At 38.3% G+C, this 23,390-nt stretch overlaps 1 protein-coding gene across 2 annotated transcripts in view; it reads left to right on the top strand.

Moving 5' to 3' along the window:
- HPGDS (hematopoietic prostaglandin D synthase) overlaps nt 1–23,390 on the top strand; it is a 29,217-nt gene that overhangs the window by 4,172 nt on the left and 1,655 nt on the right. For both annotated transcript variants that reach the window (XR_010751600.1, XM_066385707.1), the window contains exons 2-5: nt 7,270–7,410; nt 9,562–9,654; nt 13,059–13,168; nt 21,348–21,446. Coding sequence is in view for 1 of the 2 variants with exons in the window: in XM_066385707.1 (XP_066241804.1) it covers nt 7,270–7,410; nt 9,562–9,654; nt 13,059–13,168; nt 21,348–21,446 (443 nt within the window). In the remaining variant the exon portion in view is untranslated. The remainder of the gene's footprint in view (nt 1–7,269; nt 7,411–9,561; nt 9,655–13,058; nt 13,169–21,347; nt 21,447–23,390) is intronic.

Raw genomic sequence — 23,390 nt, 5'->3', positions numbered from 1 at the left:
TATCTTGTCATTGTATTTAATTTCTTTTTATACACTACTAAATTTGAATAGTTAACATATTATTTAGAATATTTATATCTATGTTTATATGTAAGATTAATCTATAATCTTCCTCTTTTAATGTCTTTGACCTTTTTTCATTTTTTAGTTCTTGGAAACTACTTGCAAAAGTCAAGGCTTACCTTTTTCTTTAAGATTAAATAAACCCCACCTGTAAAATCCTCTGGGTCCTGTAATTTTCATGGGTGTAGCTAATTACCAATTTGTTCTCTTCACTGGTTCTTGTTAAATGCAGGCTCTCACTTTCTTTTTGATTTGATTGTGTTAGTTTATATGCCTCTCACAGCTTTCTCATTTGAGGGTTTAGATTTGTAGTGGTAGCTTATGATTTTTAATGATTTGCTTTATCTGCTGTTATGATTTCTTTTTATTTGTAGTAGTAATTATTTGTGACTTTTCATATATTTTCCTCTTTATCAGTTATATGAGAGGTTTCCAACTTGACCTTTTGAAAAATTTTAGAGAAATAACTGTCAGACCCGAGTTACAAGCAATACATCCCTGCAGTCTCCCATCTTGTGGTCAGGATTTTATTCTCCTTTATTCTTAAGGAGCCAAACTCCTGGCTGGCCCCTGCCTCTCTCAAGATTCAGAGTCTTGTTCACTGCATTTATTTCTGTTCATTTTGGCCCTAACTTTTAATCCTAACTAGAGATTTTCTTTTTTATATTTCATTTTTTATTTTCACGTGCTTGCGGCAAGGTGGATTTATCAAAGAACATGACCTTGAAGACTTGAACCAGTCAAATCACACAAAGCTGGAATCTCACCTCTGCTAGGGTGGGAACTATACCTCTCTTACTTTCTCCCTCCCTCTCTTCCTTTTTATTCTCTTGCCTTTTTCAAGCCAAGCACTGTATGTTACACACAATATTTTCATTATCATTTTACAGGCAAGGAGAATAAAGCTACAAACAGGTGAATTGCCCAAGACCATTTAGGTAGTAAATGGAAGTCACTCCAAAGCCATACATTCTCTTTACTGTTGAACTTGCTCCTTGTTGCATCCCTTGGTGGGGAGTTGGGATATGTTTTACCTTCACTTTTTTAGTCCATTATCCTTATAAAATAAAGTGAGATTATTGTGAGATATAGTGCTAGACACTCTCCACTGTCCTTATCTTCAGCTTTTTAAAAAATTTTTAAATTTTTTATTTATTCATTTTAGAGAAGAGAGAGAGAGAGAAGGGGGGAGGAGCAGGAAGCATCAACTCCTATATGTGCCTTGACCGGGCAGGCCTAGGGTTTTGAACCGGCAACCTCAGCATTCCAGGTCGACGCTTTATCCACTGCGCCACCACAGGTCAGGCCTCTTCAGATTTTGTTATAAATCTCCTTATCTATTTTTATTGACCATAAAAACATTAATTGAAATTGTTAATGTTCATTTTTAAGCAAAAACTTTGTAAAATACAGAAAGAATTTTTAGAATCAGGAAATGTTTCCACCTTTGTTTAAAGTTTATTCATTCTTTTTGGTTATAAAAATGTGCACATATATCCTGAAAAACAAGTCTTCAAGTTTGGGATTAGTAGCTGTAGAAATCAAGAAAAAAAAATTGGTTCAGTAGAAAATATACAAGTAACTGCAGGAATTTGACATGTCAGAATAGCTTCATTAATGAGTTTCAACTGTTAAAAGTATGTTCAGGAAAGAAAGATAAGCATTTATCAAATGTTCACGGACTTGTGTCAGATCTTAGATTTAAAGATATACTTGTAGAGAAATGCAGACAACTACCAGTCTATGCCAAGAGTTTTAAAATATCTTTGTTACTTTAGTGAAATACAATATAAATTGGCATGATGTCGCAAATTAACAACAAACAACCCCTTTGCTTACATGTAGAATTCTGGAGCTCAACATTGATATTTATGTGGCATTTGAGCAAATAAAAAAAGATTATATGTTTAAATTTTACTGTTGACTGTGATGGAAATATATAAATCTACATACACATATAATGTCTATAAAAATATCATATGTATAAAATATTTCTTTATTGCCATGGGACCATTGATCTTATGACAGCAAAAATAAATGAAAAATTGTGTAAAATGCTGTCAGATAGAAACTGCAAATAAAAATGACACTTTTCCCACTCTGAAGAATTATTTTTGGTTCTTTTTTAAAAAATAAATAGATCAATGAATTTAATGTTATGCTTTTTATTTCCGAGATAAGATTTTTTTCTTTATTATGATTACATAAAATGTTCCTTTTTTTCAGAGGGAAGTCTACTACCTCACATTTTTTATTTATATTTTGGTGCTCTGATATTTTTCTTATTTATTTCTAAGCTCAGAATTTCTAAGGGACTTAAAAATAATTTCATTGTTCTGATGGGCAATTCATTTGTTCCCTAACTTTGAACTTCCAGTATGCATATTTCTTTCCCAAAAGAATTTAAGGTTGTAAATCTTGGAATACTTACTAGTTTGCTCCAGTGAATTCTTCTCTCTCCAGAGAATATTCCCTTACATCTTGGTATGTGTGACATGTACCACATTTCACTTGGGTGTGGATTGGGACAGGACACAGCATGATTAGTGTGGGGCAGCTGTGTTAGGCTTGCTTGCTGGTGTACCAGCTGCAAACACTTTGCTTGATTAGTGCATGAACATGTGGCAGAGGCATGTGTGCATAGCCTGTATAAGGTTATTGGTGCTTGAGCTCAAGAGAGGTTAGAGATGGGGGATTATGGATGGCGGATTGCCTGCCCGCCACTGTGAGGGGCCATATTGCTGTTTGTTTGCCTGAAAAGAAGTTTTCTCCTGCTTATGTGCTTGTCCGCTGTTGTGAGACTTTATTAAATGGGATGGCCCAAGCCTTTCCGGCTCTGCAGTCTCTTTACCGTCTGCCTGAATCCAATGTGAACCTGCCTGGCCTCAGCCACCATCATTACATCCGGCATAGTGGGCAGGATTCGGAGCAGATAGGTATGGAGCCGCAGCCACCCTTGAGGAATGGGGTAGAGGACTGGTTTTGTTATGGCTCCCCATTGCTGTCATTCTGGGGACTGAGGGCTGGCTGGTTTGTACAGCCCTGTGAGAGGAAACTGAGAGCTCTGTGTGAGAGGCAGCCCGAGGTCGAGAGCTCCAGGGTGAGTGACAGACCCAGCGTCAGCAATGGCTTGAATTGGAGCAAGTGCTGGAGAAGGAAGCCGAGCAGGTTCGTGAGTTGCAGTTTGTCCTGGAAGTTGAACATTGGCAGCAGCAGTTGTTGGAGGAACAACTGCAGGTTCAGCTTCAGCAGGCCGAGAGCCACCATCTGCAGGAGCTGAAGATGGAGCTGTGCCAGCAGTGTCTCTGAGTCAGTGGGAACAGGTGTTTCCAGCTCCTCTTCTGAGGATGAGGAGGCTTGGGCTGAAGCTGCTGTCCACACACTTGGAGCTTGGCCAGCGGTCATCCAGAAGGTAAAAACCCAGCAGGAAAGAGTACCTGTTGAGCCCCTGGTAGGCTTGCTGCATTTGTGGGACATAAGGGTGGGTGGCATCATGCTCTCTGGAGCAGAGGTGGAGAGGTTGGCCACCAGTGCCATGTGCTCCTCCTTGGGGCAGCGTCTTCAGAGCTGCCATGATGACAGGGATGAAAGGGGAGGCCTGAGGCCCCTTGTGAACCTAGTTGCCTGTAATGGACCTTTACCTTGGTGATTTGCACAGACAGCTGGGTTGTCTATTGTGGACTGACTGTTGGACTGCAACCAGAGGGGGCACGGGCTCCCTTGTTGGACAGACATGCTGCCATTGGACAGTATGAGAGCTCCCCGTTATCAGGGTCTCTCATACTGTCCAATGGCAGCATGTCTGTCCAACAAGGGAGCCCGTGCCCCCTCTCCAATGGATTCCCTCTTGCACGGGGAAGCTTCTCTCACCCTGTTGCAGAGATCACCAAAGACATTTTTGGTTTCCATGGACATGGCCCTGGACTGTACAGGCCCCCACCTATGATGGGTGGCCTTGTTGGCACCGTGCGGTGGGGAGTTGGAGGTAGGCCTCCAGTTAACTCCCTGGGCAGAGTGCTCAGGGAGACATAGGGAAAGGCACCTTTGTAATTGTCATTTTTGGTATGTATGTAATGTATCTATTTTGAGGTGAGCAACCCTAAAGGGGTAGAATGTGGGGCAGCTGTGTTAGGCTTGCTTGCTGGTGTTCCTAAAGTTTTTCCAGATAGGCAACTAAACAGTAATTTTCAATCATCTTCTCCACACCATGAATGCATGAACTTGAAACATGAACTTGGTAATCTAGATTTTTATGATTTGTTTGACATTTTATATGCTGTGATTTCAGGTGGAACTTTGAGGCTTGAGCCCAACTTTTAAAAAATATATATAATAAGCTGTTAATATCTTTGAAAGTCTTTCTTAATAGAAAATAAAATATTTAAACTTGTTACTTTAAATAAGTGTTATTATAATTTTTATTTATGTAATCATTATTATTTATTTTAATGTGCTATATTCAGTGTTTATTTTTCACTATAGAACAAGTTCAAAGTTATTAATAGCTAATAATTAAGTGTTTAATATTGTTCTAAATGCTTTACATTTATTGCCTCATTAAATCCCCAAATCCATATTAATATCTTCATCTATAAAAAGTAGGATTTAAAATTCAGTGAGATTTTGTTGCATATACCCAAAATATTCAGTAACTAAATGAAAGAACTAATGAAAATGTTTCTTTCTCAGTTGCCTAATTATTATAAAATTACAATATAGACTGTTAGTGTTTGAAATAATTGTTTTTAAAATTATTATTATTTTTTATTTATTTTTTTAAGTGAGAGGAGGCAGTGGTTGGATTCAGCTGGTTCACACTGGTTTGGCAGAAATGATACCTAATTTTTGTTGAATTTGGTGAACAGGTCGTTAAAATGGCACTTGTAATCAGGGTTTCTCTAAGGTGGACACCAGGGCAGCCGCCCAATTTGGAAATCGCAAATTTACATTCCTTTCTCTTTTTTTTTTTTTACAGGGACAGAGAGAGAGAGTCAGAGGGATAGATAGGGACAGACAGACAGGAATGGAGAGATATGAGAAGCATCAATCATCAGTTTTTCGTTGCGAGACCTTAGTTGTTCATTGACTGCTTTCTCATATGTGCCTTGACCGCGGGCCTTCAGCAGACTGAGTAACCCCTTGCTCGAGCCAGCGACCTTGGGTCCAAGCTGGTGCTCAAACCAGATGAGCCCATGCTCAAGCTGGCGACCTCAGAGTCTTGAACCTGGATCCTCTGCATCCCAGTGCGATGCTCTATCCACTGTGCCACTGCCTGGTCAGGCTCCTTATTCTTTTTGATGTTCATCTGTGCTATAGCATATTCTAAGCACCTGTAGTAATGTTCATTCTTTAGGTGAAAATATTTTGATGGAACTACGCTTGTAATATTTATTTATTCATTTCATAAAACTCATTATATTGTACCTTTGATGAAATACTACATTTTCATTCCTTCGCATTTGTTACTTCAGTAAACAAACATGTAATGTAAAGAGAAAAAGTGCCAAACAACCATGGTGTGTCTAGCTGTCATTGAGAATATCTTAAGTAACAGTTTAATTGTTTTTGTCAGGTTTATTTAATATTCTTTCATTAATTTTAAAACTTTCTTATAATGTAATCTAGTTTTGTGTACCTCTTTTATTCTTTTTTTTTTTTTCACAGAGACAGAGTAAGAGTCAGAGAGAGGGATAGACAAGGACAGACAGACAGGAATGGAGAGAGATGAGAAGCATCAATCATTAGTTTTTTGTTGTGACACCTTAGTTGTTCATTGATTGCTTTCTCATATGTGCCTTGACCATGGGGCTACAGCAGACCCCTTGCTCAAGCCAGTGACCTTGGGTCCAAGCTGGTGAGCTTTTGCTCAAACCAGATGAGCCTGAGTTCAAGCTGGCGACCTTGGGGTCTTGAACCTGGGTCCTCCGTATCCCAGTCCGACACTCTATCCACTGCGCCACCACCTGGTCAGGCTTTTATTGTTCTTATTTAAATATTAAATGCATAAAATAATAAACTACCTTTTGGTATATCAGTTTTTTATACTTAAAACAGTCATTAAGACAGAGAACTGGTTGTTAAATTATTTGAATTCCACTACAAGGAGGGGAGATAGAGAGATAGACTCTCGCATGTACTCCAATGGGGATCCACCCAGCAACCCCCATCTGGGGCCAGTGCTTGAATCAATCAAGCTATCCTCAGAGCCCGGGGCCAACGATCGAACAAATCAAGCCACTGGCTATGAAAGGGGAAGAAAGAGAGAAGGGGAGGAAGGAGGGGAACAGAAGCAGATGGTCGCTTTTCATGTGTGCCCTGACCAGGGATTGAACCCAGGACGTCTGCACACTGGGCCAACTTTCTATCCACTGAGCCAACCTGCCAGGGTCAAAATACAGGTAATTGTTTTAAAGCAATGGAATGAATGTATAGAAATCACAGAAAACTTACAAAGTTCTAATAGCTTACATCTAGTCAAATAGCTAGTGTTATAAAACTTTCTGAAAATATAAGAAAAGTTTGGGGTTTTTTTCTTTCCTTGCTCCTCTACAGAGGGAATGGAGGAATGTGTTCACCATTGTCCCATCTCAAAAAAAGTCCCGAAGATGGGGTGTGTTTGTATGATGTAAGCAACGCAATAAAGCCAGCAGCATGGATCAGTAAGAATGAAAAGACAACAATGGTTCCCTAAACCTTTGATTCCTAGAGGGAAAAGCCATGGATAAGAAAAGAGAGGGGATGACAGTTTGGCATGGCTGACTCATGTTCCTGTTGTGTGTATCCCAGCCTTATAGTTCTTCCCCATCTACCCTCACAAACTCGGGAGTGTCAGCAAAGCAAATAAGCCAAATGTCAAACACCAGTCATTACAAGTGATTAAAGGCAGGACAAAAGCATCTTAAAACAAAAACTTTTGACTCCATCCTCTGAAGGTTGTAGTGCAGATATCCTCTTACTCAGAAGTCTTTTTAGAAATAAAATTTGTATTTGGTAATTTTAATGGAATGTTCTAACCAGCTCTTAAAAAGTGAGTCATTATCTTATTTCAAGTCATTTCCATTGTTATTAGGATAGTGATTTATAATTCTGGCTTTGAAATATCTTCTAATATTTCCAGATATCTCAAAAGATGGCATAAAGTTTTCAAAATGTCCCCAAAGAAAAATGCTGAAACCTCTATTAAGGGCTCAATTATTCTCTTTCCAGAATACACAATGCCAAGCTACAAACTCACATATTTTAATATGAGAGGGAGAGCAGAAATTATTCGTTACATATTTGCATATTTGGATATAAAGTATGAAGACCACAGAATAGAACAAGCTGATTGGCCTGAAATCAAACCAAGTAAGTAGCACAAATAATAATTGATGAAAACGTAGAGAAAATATGTTTCCAGAATGTTTTCTGTTCTCAGGGAAACAAAAAAATAAAGGATTTTAATCTCACATAGCTTTATATTGAAAAACAGCAGTTTAAGTAAATTAAATAAATGCTATGTAACCCAGAAAATTTCTTGTTCAAGGTGAAAATACAAACATCACAGAAAGAGAATAAAAAGATAAATCAATATGAAGTTTTGTCAGAGAGCTGAAGTGGGGAATGCTGAAGTCAACATTCTTTGACAGTTGGTGTTGGATGGGCTTGCTATCCGAATACCTATAATGTTTGACATTGGATTAGATGTGCTGTACTAACAAAAAACCAAACTCAAAATGGCTTAAGTAATAAGGAAATGGATTGCACCATATAACTGAAAATATGAAAGTAGAACAGATTTTAAAGAATGGCTTTATCCATTTTCCTCTTCTTTGTGTTGGCTGCATCATGAGGCTGGTAGCAATTTTGTGTGCTGCAGTTCTAGAGAAAGAGTAACAAAGAGAACTACTTCCTTAAGCATTCCCAAAGGAATGAAAAAAATTTTCCTAGAAGACCTCAGCAAATTTCTCGTGTCTCATTGACTCAAAGTGAGTCACATGTACATTTCTGAATCTGTCTCTGGCAAAGGGGATGGGAAGAACCTTCCAACCATTTAATTCCCTTCTGAAGTTGGGAATGGAATCAATTTTTATGAAGCATGTGGCTATATGAGGGAAGAATGGATATACAAACAAAAGTGGAATCTGTTTGATCAGAGAAAAGAAAATGGACAGTCAAAACCCCATCAAAACGTGCTACTTAGCACTCAGGACAATGGGGAAGAAATGGAATTATCATTACATTAAACAAACAACAGTGTGTGATTCTCAGTAAGATATAAGTCATCCTGTAGATGTGTGCCATGTTATCTAGAAATACCAACTGAATATTAATATTATATGTCTAAAATTCATATATTTATGACCAGATTATTAAAAAATCACATAAAGATGAAGTTGAAGAAAATAACTATTGGGTGCTTAAAGAGTATTGATCACTTGGTAGATACCCTACAGACTTTCTTTCATTTAATTCTCTAGCATGCTTTACATGAAGTGTATTATTGTTCCTAATTTATAGTTGGGATAACTGAAGCACAGAGTTTCACCGGAAATCTGGGATTTAAAACTGGTTCTTTCATTAACTTTATCACAGGTCTTGTCTTTTAACAAACAACTCTTTAAAAGGCCCTGGCCAGCTGGCTCAGTGGTAGAGCATCAGCCCAGCGTGCAGATGTTCCAGGTTTGATTCCTAGTCAGGGCACTCAAGAGAAATGCCCATTTGCTTCTCCGCCCTCCCCCTCTCTTTTCTCTCTATCTCTCTCTTCCCCTCCTGCAGCCAAGGCTCCATTGGAGCAAAGTTGGCCCAGGTACTGAGAATGGCTCCATGGCCTCCACCTCAGGTGCTAGAATGGCTCTGGTTACAGCAGAGCAATGTCCCAGATGGGCAGAGCATCGCCCCCTGGTGGGCATGCCGGGTAGATTCCAGTCAGGAGCATGTGGGAGTCTGTCTGTCTGCCTTCCCACTTCTCACTTCAGAAAAATACAAAAAAGCCCACAAAAAAACTCACAAAACTCTGCCCTGCCTAGTGGCTCAGTGGATAGAGTATTGGCCAGCATATGGATGTCCCAGGTTTGATTCCCAGTAAGGGCACACAGGAGAAGTGACCATCTACCATCTGCTTCTCACCCCTCTGCCTCCCCTTCTCTCCCTCTTTTCCTCCCACAGACAGTGGCTCGATTGGTTCAGGGTGGGCCCAATCAGAATGCATCAGCTTTAGGCACTAAAAACAGCTCAATACTCAAGCATTGGCCACAGAAGGGTTTCTGGATGGATCCTGGTTGGAGTGTATGTGGGAGTCTGTTTCACTATCTCTCCTGCTCTTACCTAAAATAGAAAAAGAAAAATTCTAAAATTTGAAGATTCCACTAGAGGGTGCTTAATGTTCCTTTTAGAATGAATATTCTAGAATTCCATAACTTTAAATTCATGCTTTGTTTCCACAATTATCAGTAAAAAATGGAAGTATAACTTTTGATTTTATTATGGGAGTTGATTCTTTGCTCCTTTTATTTTAAGCTCTTCCATTTGGCAAAATCCCCATTTTGGAAGTTGATGGACTTCATCTTCACCAGAGCCTAGCAATAGCAAGATACTTAACCAAAAACACAGGTAATATGTTTATTGTGTTTTAAGATTTTTTATAATTGAAAAAATGACATATAATTCAATATTTATTAAACAACCAATTATTGAACACTACACTGCAAAGAAGAATGGAATTAAATGCTAGAGAAGTATAAATGTACCATACATACTGATTTAACTTCCCATGAATTTCCTAGATAATTAATTTTATATTTCCCACTACCCTTCCTGCTTCATACTTCCTTGCTCCCAAATTCTAATTGGACTTTAGCTGAAAAACTGGACAAATAGGTCTGAAACCACTTTTGCTAGCATGTGTATTGTAAATTATCAGAGACGATTAACAGGAAATACATATGGCATATAAAGTTTGGAATTTAGACTATTTAAATCATGTTCTCGATGTTCCTCATCCTTATCACACTTCCACCAAGTGCCATCTGAGGCCTCCCTAGTGGGTAGTTGGCTTCTGGATTGTTTTGATAGCACCTGCACCCATTGCATTGATGAGAGAAATAAAGAAAGCTGTTAGTTCTTGTCTTTGTCTGATGCCTTTTCTCCCACCTTATGTACTGTTATCTTCTCTTTCCCCTTCAACTGCCCAAACACTCTTTTCGAGTGAAAAGCTATGTTTGGCTTCTTTTAAATCTTTCTAATCAATCTGCAGAATCACCATGCCTTGTTCCCAAACCTAACACCCCCCACCCCCGCCCTAGACACATGGTTAGCTCACAAATAAAAGGCCATTATTTTTTTTTTTTTGAACCAAAGTAATGTGTGTATTAAACATATAGAATTTCTGCAGCACAAACTCACATTTCAATTAATGAAATTCTTTGGAAGTTTAGAAGACAGGGGATTACTTCTGACTCTGGAAATTTGATTTTGAAGTGAAAATGACATTTGAGTTGAGCTTAAAGGATACCTAGGAAGGCTTGAACTTGGGCAGTGTCTCTCAACGTACATCAGGATAGCATGGAGGCTCATTAAAACACAGAATGCTCAGCCTTGACTTCAGAGGCTGTGATTCAGTAGTCTGGGGTAGGGTCCAAAAGTTCATATTCATAACAATTTCCTCGATGATGCTGATGCAGCTGGTCCATGGACCTCACTTTGAGACTCTCTGGGATAGAATGATCTAGGCAGAGAGAAAATGGCATGAGAAAAAGAAAACCACTTTACATTTGCAGAGTGGACTAGTAGAAAGAGAAACAGATAGAAAAAATAGATTGGAATCTGGTTAGAAAGATTCAGAGTACAAAAGTCATTCCTGAAGCAAGTGTAGGCTTTTAAAATTGAGGAATAGTTGACATATAACATTATATTAATTTCAGGTGTACAGCATAACAATTCTATATATAAATATTCATGTATTGACAAATGATCACCACAGTAAGACTAATTAACATCCATCACCACACATAGTTACAAATACTTCTTGTGATGAGAACTTATAAGATCTAATCTCTTGGTAACTTTCAAACATACAACAGAGTATTATTAACTAGACATTATGCTGACCATTATATCCACAGTACTTACTTATTTTATAACTGGAAGTTTGTACTTTTTTACTATTTTTACACATTTCACCCAGCCTCCCCCCATGCCTTCTCCCCCTTCGCCTCTGGCAATAATCAAGCTGTTCTCCATATTGATGAGTTGGGTTTTATAGTCTAGCTTTGTTTTTTCTTTGTTTTTAGATTCTACATTTAAGTGTAACCATACATTATTTCTCTTTCTCTGCCTGACTTCATCTGTGGGTTTTTATACAGAAAGCTACATATCCATAGTTATGAACTTGGGAAGATATGCGGGCCGTACTCTGTATTTGATTGGCATGACTGAGGGAGGCACATTAGGATGTCATTAAAATAGTTCAGACAGCAACAGGAAAGAAGAAGGAGTGAGAAAAAAAATGAAGAATGTTGTGGAGATAGAATCATCATATGGGCTGGAAGATAGATGTGGGTGTGTGGAGAACAGTGTATTTGAACAAGCGAGTAAGGGCCAGAGAGATAACTTGGACAGTTTGTCATTCTCATAGCTCCTTTTTCTCTTCCTCCTCTTCTTCTCTGAAAGGAAGGAAGGAAGGATAGAAAGAAAGAAGGAAAGAAGGGAGGGAGGGAGGGAGGGAGGGAGGAAGAAAAAACCTTTCTTGACTAGCAGTACCCTTTTCAATATATCTTCTCTGGCCGTAAGTGTCATGCAGACAAGGAATTTCTCTCTTTTGTTCACTGCTATACAGTTGAGGGCAGTTTACAATTAGAGCCCAGTAATTATATGTTTAGTGAAGAAGGAAGAGCTGGTTTGAAATAGGATGTGATGACTCCATTTTGGGATTTGTTAAAGGAAGTTCATGGGCTAAAAGGATACACAGCAAACTACGGAGAAGAAGGCTGAGCCTATGGGCCTGAAATTTAGGACTTAAGGTTTTGAAAATGAATCACCTGTATAAATTTGATAGCCAAAGCTTTGACTGTGAAAGTCAAAGTAGGGATGAAAATGAGTGAAGAAAATTTATGATGTATTTGGAGGAGCTTTTCATGGACAGAAAAAAGGATCAACCTCTGAATATTACATAGAATATAAAGAATTTACAGAACTCTAAATCACTAAAGCACTTCTTTCTTTTCCTTTAACAGCTTTGCTGAGGTGTGATTTATATACAGTTTACTCATTGTCAGTATACAGCTCCTTGGTTCTTAGTAAATACACACAACTGTATAAAAGCAATCTATTTTAGAATGCTTCCACACTGGAGAATTTTAAGTTGGCACCCATGAGAATATATTTAGGAAGACCAACGATTTCTTAGCAAAATGATGATCAATAAATGGCAAAGAAAGAAAAAAAAAATGAAAAGAAAAGAAAATACTGCTATTATTTTAAACTCAGTTTCCAGGGACAAATGCTCTTGACAAAAACTGTTGGCAAAAATGAAAATCTTTTTACAAAAAAAAAAAAAAAGAATGTATATACTGCTTATTTATTGTGGTATTGCTTGTAGGAGCAAAAGACTGAAAGTGAATCTAATCAGTGGAGGGTAATAAATTGTGGCACTTTAATTCATGAAGCTTAAAAATGAACAAGAACGTCCTGAAGTGACTTGTAAGGAAAAATCTTTAGGACCAGTGGAAGAGGCACATACTGAGTGGGTTATTATTCTTATTTTCATTAAAAAAATTATGAAAAAAAAAAACAAAAGAAATGAATAAAAAATGTGGTAGTAGGTCACAGCAAAATGAGGTGGATAGGGGCAGGGGTGGAAGTTAGTCTTCGTTGGATACTATTCTATATTGTTTTCAATTTTTGAGCCATATTAGCATATTGCGTATTTAAAAGATTAATATTTCAATACAGTAAATTAAGTTGAATATATTTATGTACATGTTAAGTTATATATATTATGTCTCTCTATTCCACAGACTTGGCTGGAAAAACAGAACTGGAACAATGTCAGATTGATGCTGTTGTGGACACACTGGATGATTTCATGTCACGGTTTCCTTGGGCTGAGAAAAAACAGGATAGAAAAGTAATGTGATCAGCTTGCTTTGACAGTTCTTAATCTACTTGCCAGACACATGTTAGTTGCTTTTAAAGTCCCTTTTTATCAAAGTGAGACAAACATAATTTTAAAATGTCAAATTATATTGAAAAGGTTAAAACAAAGCACAGTGATTCTCTGCCCTAACCTCTTTACAATAACCCTTAAGATGCTACTCTTTTTACCCCTGTCAGCTGTTTCTGTAGGATTTTCACATCTCCATATTTCTATACGATATGTAAAAATGACTTACTTTGATTTACTAATTTCAGATTCAATAGACTTCTTACTATAGCAATAAGAATTTAACTCTTACATAGTCATCCTCTCTGCTTCCTGTTTCCCCATACTCCCAATATAGTTAAATTTTGGGGCTATTTTATGATTGCATGAGTGTCCCCATGCAAATGTTATATAGAATATATATTGTAGTATACTCTAATAATATTTTCTTGTATTTAAATTTAATTTATTGGAATGGTGTTGTTTAGTAAAATTATACAGGTTTCAGGTGTACAATTCTATAATACATTGTCTGTATACTGTGTTGACCAGCGCAAGTCAAGTCTCCCTTCATCACCATCTGTCCTCCTCTCCTCTCCTCAACCACCCCATCACCTTTTTCCCTCCTTCAATCCCCACACTGTTGTCTATGTCTATAAATTTTTCTTTCTTTGCTTAATCCCTTCACCTTTTTCACCCAGCACCCCAACCCCCAACCGCTCTGACAGCTGTCAGTCTGTTCTCTGAATCTATGAGTCTGTATTTATTTTGTTCATTAGATTTCACGTATAAGTGAATCATGTGGTATTTGTCTTTCTCTGCCTGGCTTATGTCACTTAGCATAATAATAATATCCAGGTCCATCCATGTTGTCTCAAAATGTAAGATTTTCTTCTTTTCAGCTGAGTAGTCTTTCATTATGTAAACATACCACAGCGTTTTTATCCATTCATCTACTGATGGGCACTAGGGCTGCTTCCAATTCTTGGCTATTGTAAATAACACTGCAATGAACATATGGTTGCATATAATTTTTGGAATTAATGTTTTGGTTTTCTTTGGAAATATTCCCAGAGGTGGAATAGCTGGGTCATAGGAATAGCTGGGTCATAAGGCATAAGTACTTTAATTTTTTAAAGTAACTCTGTACTGCTTTGCACAGAGGCTGCACCAATCTGCATTCCTACCAAGAGTGCATAAGGGTTCCCTTTTCTCCACATCCTCACCAACGCTTGTTGTTTGTTGATTTATTGATGAGCTCCATTCTGACAGGTGTGAGGTGGTATCTCATTGTGGTTTTGTGTTTTTCTGATGATTAGTGACATTGAGCACCTTTTCATTTGTCTATTGGCCATCTGTAAGTCCTCTTTGGAGAAGTGTCTATTCAAGTCCTTTACCCATTTTTAAAATGGATTGTTTGATTTTTGGTATTGAGTTGTAAAAGTTCTCATTAATTTTGTATACTAATCCCTTAGCAGATGTATCATTGGCAAATATGTCCTTCCATTTGTCTTTTTATTTTGTTGATATTTCCTTTGCTGTGCAAAAACGTTTTAGTTTGACCCAGTTCCATTTGTTTTTGTTTGTTTGTTTCCCTTGCTTGAGGAGAGATATCAGAAAAATATGTTGCTACAAGACATATCTGAGATTTTACTGCCTACGTTTTCTTCTAGAATTTTTATGGGTTTGGGTCTAACATGTACATCTTTAATCCATTCTGAGTTTATTCTTCTGTATGTAAGAAGGAGGTCTAGTTTCATTTTTTTTCCACGTATCCAGTTTTCCCAACACCATTTATTGAATAGACTACTTTTACCCCATTTCATGTTCTTGCCTCCTTTGGCAAATATTAATTGACTATAAATGCACATGTTTATTTCTGGGCTCTCTATTTCCTTCCCTTGATCTATATGTCTGTTGATAATATTTTGTTTCTCACTTTACACTTCAAAGTTAGTAATTGTCTTTTTAAAATTTGCTTTATTCTTGTTAAAACTTTCCACACTATCTAATAGCTTTATTATTATTATTATTTTATGTGACAGAGATAGAGAGAGGGACAGATAGGAAAAGAGAGAGATGAGAAGCATCAGTTCTTCAATGTTCATTGATTGCTTTCTCATCTGTGCCTTGATTGGGGGGCTACAGCAGACTGAATAACCCCTTGCTCAAGCCAGCAACCTTGAGTTCAAACTGGTGAGCCTTGCTCAAACCAGATGAGCCCGCACTCAAGCTGGAGACCTCAGGGTTTTGAACCAGGGTTTTGGACTGAATCCCAGTCCAATGCTCTATCCACTGCACCACTGCCTGGTCAGGCTCTAATACCTTTATTTTTATCCAGAATTGTAATTAGACCTTGGTTAGTCTCCATTACAGCCCCCCATGCTTTCTCATAGGACACTTGTTTCAACCTATTTTTTTAAAGTATAATTATTTGTCTTCTCCAGTAGAATGTGCCACGAGGGTAGGACTCACTTCAACATTATTCACTGGTGTGCACCCACATCTATCCCAGTGTTTATATTTAGTAAGCACTGAGTACTTGTTTTTTTTTTGTATTTTTCTGAAGCTGGAAACGGGGAGAGACAGTCAGACAGACTCCCGCATGTGCCCGACCGGGATCCACCCGGCACGCCCACCAGGGGGTGACGCTCTGCCCACCAGGGGGCGATGCTCTGCCCCTCCAGGGCGTCGCTGTGCCGCGACCAGAGCCACTCTAGCACCTGGGGCAGAGGCCAAGGAGCCATCCCCAGCGCCCGGGCCATCTTTGCTCCAATGGAGCCTTGGCTGCGGGAGGGGAAGAGAGAGACAGAGAGGAAGGAGGGGGTGGGGATGGAGAAGCAAATGGGCGCTTCTCCTATGTGCCCTGGCCAGGAATCAAACCCGGGTCCCCCGCATGCCAGGCCGACGCTCTACCGCTGAGCCAACTGGCGAGGGCCAGTACTTGTTGAATGAATGATAGGTAGAGCTATATTTATCAAACACCAGCACAGTGCTGCTGTAGCTACTTTACATGCATTATCTCAGTCAGTCTCCCCACCCTCCTGTAAGATAATGCTTTTTATTGACATGCTCACTTCACAGATAAAGGAAGGAGAAACAGTAGTTAAATAGTTGCCCAAGTCACACAAGTCAGTCTGTCTTCATAACTCATAGCCTTACCACCTACACAGACTTCTAAATTAGTGACTAATTCCCAAAGTAGCCCCTTAGGGAGAAATGATTGTGATCCTTAATTTCCAGACAATGAAATTATAGTTCATGTAATAAGTCACTTGCCTAAGGTTATTTAGCCAGTAAGTAGTATACAGGAATTCCAATCCCAGTCACTGTGACTCAGACTCCATGTTCTTAACCACTGGGAGAAATGCTACAGCGCCAGCAGCTGTTCACAACAGCCGTGCATGACTATTTTGTGTGCATTTTATAGCTTAAGGCCTATATCCAAAAGCTACAGCACAGAACAGATGGCAGTCTTACTTCTTTACTTAAGCATATGTATTCTACACACTATTCATTTAATAAGGACCTTCTGATTTAATTAGAGATATTTAAAACATAAAAGTATACACATTTACTGATTTCTTGATATAAATGTAAGGACACACACACACACACTCACAAACACACCTAACCAAGATGAAGTCTTTTTATTCAGTACATAGCTTCATTTACTTGGCATAATGCATTTGTTATTTATTCATGTTTTTGCATGAATTAATAGTATGTTCTGATTTTTTAAAATTTGATTTATTGGGGTGACATAGGTTAATAAAATTATATAGGTTTCAAGTGTACGACTCTATGATAGATGATCTGTACATTACACTGTGTGTTTACCACCCCAGGTCAGGATGAAGTCTTAAATCAGGCATCCCCAAACAATGGCCCCATGGGCCGCATGCGGCCCCCTGAGGGCATTTATCCGGCCCCCCACCGCATTTCCTGAAGGGGCACCTCTTTCATTGGTGGTCAGTGAGAGGAGCACTGTATGTGGCAGCCCTCCAAAGGTCTGAGGGACAGTGAACTGGCCCCCTGTGTAAAAAGTTTGGGGACCCCTGTCTTAAATAAAAGCCTAGCTTTTTGGTGGGAGCACATTGGACTTTGGAGTCAGAATGCCAGGTTTGAATCCATATTCCCTTCTTATGAGTTGTCACTTAACTACCTACTAGTCGCTCAAATTCTTTGTAAAGTAGAGATATCATAGAATCTACTTTGAAGTACTTAGGAGGATTAAATGGTAACATAAGTACCTATGGCTAGGTAGAGAGTGTTCAATAAATATTAGCTACTATAATTAATATGGTGTTATTATTTAGTACAGTGCTAATTGTTTTTTCTTTTATTTGTCAAAGATGGCATCTATATTTTATAGATCTTTATAAATGCAGAGACAAGTAGATACCTAAACCCAGATTTAGGAAAAAGTATCTAAAGCTTTTTCTCATAGCAAAGACCCCATTGATTGGCAGTCTGTTGATTTATGGACTTGCCCTTATCTACTTCTCTGTTTGTTACCCTCTGTGGCCACCTCACAGAGGAAAATGTTCTTTGAGTGTGTATGATAAGGGTAAGGTAACATTAGATTTTTGTATTAGAATAGCAATGCTCTTACATACCACCTACCTCAAAAAAATTTCACAGGACATAATCCAAGTTCATGAATAAATCATATGAAGGAAGAAGGTATTTCAGAAGTATTGCAAATAGCTACAGACTGATTAATAAGCAGAGCCTGGCTAGTACACAGTGAGAACTGCCTAGGTCTTTTGTATTTCATCCCTTGGTCTCCTTGTAGTGAGTTGCTTTGCTGCCACCTTGTGGGCAGGTAAAATTTTCAAAAGCAGAACATTGATGCAGTCAAGATGGATAATGAAAATAGTTCTTTTATTATATGTGCTTGCGGTTCTTTGGTTGCATCCAAGTCTTGGCTATTGTAAATAATGTTGCAATAGCATTTGGATGCATATTTCTTTTCAGTTTAGTGGTCTGGGTTCTTCAAATAAATACACAGAAGTGGAATTGCTGGGTCCTTCTTTGTCTCTTATTATAGCCTTGGTTTTAAAGTCTGGTATAAGTATTGTTTTTCTTTTCCACCCCTTTACTTTCATTCTGTGTGTGTCTTTTTATCTAAAGTGAGTCTCTTGTGGACAGCATATGTGTCTTGTTTGGGGTTTTTTTTTTGGTGTTTTTTGTTTGTTTGTTTTGCTGTTGTTGCTTTTTTCTTTTTTGTGACAGAGACAGAGAGAGGGACAGATGGGGACAGACAGAGAGGAAGGAAGAGAGATAAGAGACATCAATTCTTTGTTGCAGCTCCTTAGTTGTTCATTGATTACTTTCTTGTATGTACCTTGACTGGGGGGCTACAGCAGATCAAGTGACCCCTTGCTCAAGCCAGCGACCTTGAGCTCAAACCAGTGACTTTGGGCTTTAAACCAGCAACCTCTGGGCTCAAGCAAGCAACCATGGGGTCATGTCTATGATTCCACACTCAAGCCAGCAACCCCACATTCAAGCTGGTGAGCACACGCCCAAGCCGGCGGCATCAGGGTTTTGAACCTGGGACTTCTGTGTCTCAGTCCGACAGTCTATCCACTGCGCCACCACCTCGTCAGCTGTAAGTGTCTTGTTTTGTTATCCATTCAGCCATTGTACATCTTTTGATTGGAGCATATAATCCTTTTGTGTTTAAAGTGATTATTGACAGGTTTGTAGTTACTGCCCTTTTATTATTCATATTTTTTAATATTTTTTTCTTTCTTATTCTTAAAGAAGACCTATTAAGATTTCTTGCAATACTGGTTTCAGGGTGATGAACTCCTATAGCTTTTTCTTGTCTGGGAAACTCTTTATCCGTACTTTGCTAGTTAGAGTAATCTGGTTGTAGGTCCTTGCTTTTTATCACTTTGAAACTTTTGTGCCAATCCCTTCTGGTCTGCAAATTTTTGTTGAGAAGTCAGTTGATAATCTTATGGGAATACCTTGTAGATAACTAACTGCTTTTCTTTTGTTGTTTTTAAGAGTCTGTTTTTGTCTTTGATCTTTGGTATTTTAATTATGATGTGTCTTGGTGTGGCCCTCTTTGGTTTCATCCTGTTTTGGACTCGGTGCTTTCTGGACTTGTATGTCTATTTCTTTCATAGGTTAAGGAAGTTTTCATCATTACTTTTTCAACTAGGTTTTCAGTTCCTTGCTCTCTCTCTTTTCCTTCTGGCACCCTCATAATATGAATGTTGGCACGCTTGAAGTTGTCCCAGAGGCTCCTTACTCTATCTTCATACCTGAAAAGATTAAAAATGGAACTGCCTTACTACCCAGCTATTCCACTTCTGGGAATATATCCAGAGAAAACAAAAATACTAATTCAAAAGAATATATGCAACCGTACGTTCATTGCAGTGTTATATACAACAGCCAAGAATTGGAAGGAGCCCAAGTACCCATCAGTAGCTGAATGGATAAAAACACTATGGAAACCTGATCAGGTGGTGGCGCAGTGAATAGAGTGTCGGGCTGGGATGCGGAGGACCCAGGGTCGAGACCCCAAGGTTGCCAGCTTGAGCACGGGCTCATCTGGTTTGAGCAAAATAAAAAAGCTCGCCAGCTTGGACCAAATGGACCAAAGGTGGCTGGCTCAAGCAAGGGGTTACTCTGTCTGCTGAAGGCCCACGGTCAAGGCACATATGAGAGAGCAATCAATGAACAACTAAGTTGTCGCAACGAAAAACTGATGATTGATGCTTCTCATCTCTCTCTATTCTTAGATAAGAATCTCTATCCCTATCTGACTCTCTCTCTGTCTATAAAAAAAAATAAAAATTAGAAAACACTATGGAACATTTACACAATGGAATACTACTCAACCATAAAAAGAAGGAAATCTTACCTTTTGTGACAGCATGGATGGACCTGAAGAGTATTATGCTATGTGAAATAATTCAGTCAGAAAAGACAAATATCATATGATTTCACTTATATGTGGAGTCTAATAAAAAATAAACTAACAAAATAGAAACAGACTCATAGATAAGAGAACAGACTGAGAGCTGTCAGAAGGGATGGGGGTTGGGAGACTGGGTGAAACGATGATGGGATTAAGCAATAGTGGTTGCACTTATCTGCATTCCTACTAGCAAAGGATTCCCTTTTCTCTTCATTCTTGCCAGCACTTGTTTGTTGATTTATTGATGAGCGCCATTCTGACAAGTGTGAGGTGATACCTCATTCTGATTTTAATTTGCATTTCTCGGATGATTAGTGATGTTGAATATCTTTTCATATGTCTATTGGCCATCTGTATTTGTATGCCTTCTTTGAAGAAGTGTCTATTCAGGTTCTTTGCCCATTTTTAACTGTGTGTGTTAAAAATTTGCCCATTTTTAACTGTGTGTGTGTGTGTCTGTGTGTGTGTGTGTGTGTGTTTGGTGCTCAGCTGTATAAGTTGTTTTTTGATTTTGGGGTATTAACCCTTATCAGATGTATCACTGACATATGTTCTCTTGTGGGTTGTCTTTTCATTTTGTTGAAAGTTTCCTTTATCTTCAGTTAGCTATTTAATGTTAAAGGAAGTGAGGCTAAGGAAATGGGAATTTTAGAAATACAAAAACATAAGAGAACCACTTTTAATTAATAAAAATTAAGATAAAAATCATGAAAAGATTTAATGAGTAAAAAATTTAGTCATTATATAGAAATAAACTATAAGAATTGGTGACAAATGTATTTATCTTTTAATCCATGAGTAATAAAGGGATGACTATGGTTTATAGTAAATTAGACCTGAATCTCTGTAATGTCATATATTAAACAAACAAGCAAAAAAAAAAAAAAAAAAAAAAAAAAAAAAAAAACCACTAACAACACATAGCTACTTCTCTTCCTTTCCTAACTCACATGGGAAAATGAAGAAAGAAAAATCTACTTCTTCACATTTTCTTCTATTTTTTAAGACTTTATTCATTTTAGGAGAGAGAGAGAGAGAGAGAGAGAGAGAGAGAGAGAAGGAGAAGGAGCAGGAAGCATCAACTCCCATATATGCCTTGACCAGGCAAGCCCAGGGTTTCAAACCGACAACCTCAGCATTCCAGGTCGATGCTTGAGCCACTGCACCACCACAGGTCAGGCTCCTATTATTCTTAAAGTGATTCTTGTTCTCCCTCTTTAGGAGCAGATGTTTAATGAACTACTTACATATGATGCACCTCATCTTCTGAAATATTTGGACACATACTTAGGGGAAAAAGAGTGGTTCATTGGTAACTCTGTGAGTATGTTTTACATCTTAAAAATACAAATAAATAGATCTATATACATTAGATTTATATTAGATTAAATAGATTTATATACATTATATACACTTATAATGTATATAAATATATATATTGTCATATATATGTGAAGATAAAACAAAGACATAAAAACTTATTGAAAAAAATGTTACCCACAGGGAGGGGGTCATAGAGCAGAGATAAAAGCTAAAATTCTTGAATAAACCTTTCTCAGTGGCCTTGACTTTGAAACCAGGAACTAAAATGTTTTAAAATTACATAACAACAATAACAAACACATTTTAAAAGCTGTCACTGCAAAGCCAAGTGAAACAAATGAACCCGTGTCAAACTGATGCCTAGAGCATGGAGAGTGCCTATGTACTCTATTAGCCCTAGAGCATGGAGAGTGCCTATGTACTCTATTAGCCCTAGAGCATGGAGAGTGCCTATGTACTCTATTAGCCCTAGAGCATGGAGAGTGCCTATGTACTCTGTCAACCCTAGAGCGTGTAGAGTGCCTATGTACTCTATTAGCCCTAGAGCGTGGGGAGTGCCTATGTACTCTATTAGCCCTAGAGCGTGGAGAGTGCCTATGTACTCTATTAGCCCTAGAGCGTGGAGAGTGCCTATGTACTCTGTTAACCCTAGAGCGTGTAGAGTGCCTGTGTACTCTATTAGCCCTAGAGCATGGAGAGTGCCTATGTACTCTATTAGCCCTAGAGCATGTAGAGTGCCTGTGTACTCTATTAGCCCTAGAGCGTGTAGAGTGCCTGTGTACTCTATTAGCCCTAGAGCATGTAGAGTGCCTGTGTACTCTATTAGCCCTAGAGCGTGTAGAGTGCCTATGTACTCTGTTAACCCTAGAGCATGGAGAGTGCCTATGTACTCTATTAGTGAAAAACTGCTGTAAAATCATCTTCCTGCTTTTAAAACAAAAGCTGCCAGCAGAGATAGGGCTGGCATCAATTCTTGCTCTCCTGTTAATCTCAGCACCTAGACCTGTACGGAGCCTATGGTAGGTGCTCCAGAAATATGTATTCACTAACCTCTGCATCTTCTAACCAACAGACTCTTTGGTTGGCAGATGTTTAGTAAGCAAGTTCATAAAATCCTAACAATAAGTGTTATTAAATTCCATACAAAAAAAAAAGATACCAGTCCACGTTTAACCTTCACTCTTTCAGCCAAAGTAACATCATCCAGATTAGTTTCTAGTCAAAAAGGAGAAAGTGTAAAATGTGTCATCATCCTAATACAGCGGTCAATCTTAGGGTCCCACTTACAGTCAGGTACCTTCACATTAAGTCTTCTGGTGGGCGCAATATAATGTGTGAGCCAGAAATATTAGCTTGAAACTATGAATGCTCTAGGGATAACTTGTACCCTAACCCTTATGCCTTGCAGCATAAAGGAACAAGGTAAACAAGGTGATGAGATAATCGTGCAAATCTTGGAAACAGGACATTGTGTAGGACTAATGTGGAATCTTCAGTAACTCACTGACATTAGAAAAAGGGTGCTGTTTGAATTAAGAGTTAAAGGCCACAAGATAAAATGCATGGTCCTGGAATGGATTTGGCTTTATCCTATAAAGAATATTCTTGGAACAGATGGAAAAGTATTGACCGGGTGTTAGATAAGATAAAAACCATGGTCAGAGAGGTGGAGATTAATCAACTTACAAAAGAGTATGTACTGTAAGATCTCAATTTAATAAAAATGCACACACAGGGAAGAATACCTTAAACATAGAGGTGTTAATATTAGTGAGCTCGGGGCACTGGGAATATGGTGTTATCTGTAATTTTCTATCAGACCAGACTGGGAATGTTACATTCTTGAATCTTAATGTCATAGAAATGAGCACTAACTTAGTACAAGATCAAGCAGATAAGAGTTTTTTGAAAAGAGTTTGTGCACAAGGAAATCGACTAGAA

This window comes from Saccopteryx leptura, chromosome 5 (genome assembly GCF_036850995.1).
Source record: "Saccopteryx leptura isolate mSacLep1 chromosome 5, mSacLep1_pri_phased_curated, whole genome shotgun sequence".
NCBI lineage: Eukaryota > Metazoa > Chordata > Mammalia > Chiroptera > Emballonuridae > Saccopteryx > Saccopteryx leptura.
Note: the sequence above shows the minus strand (reverse complement) of the source record. Positions and strands in the feature narration are given on the sequence as shown.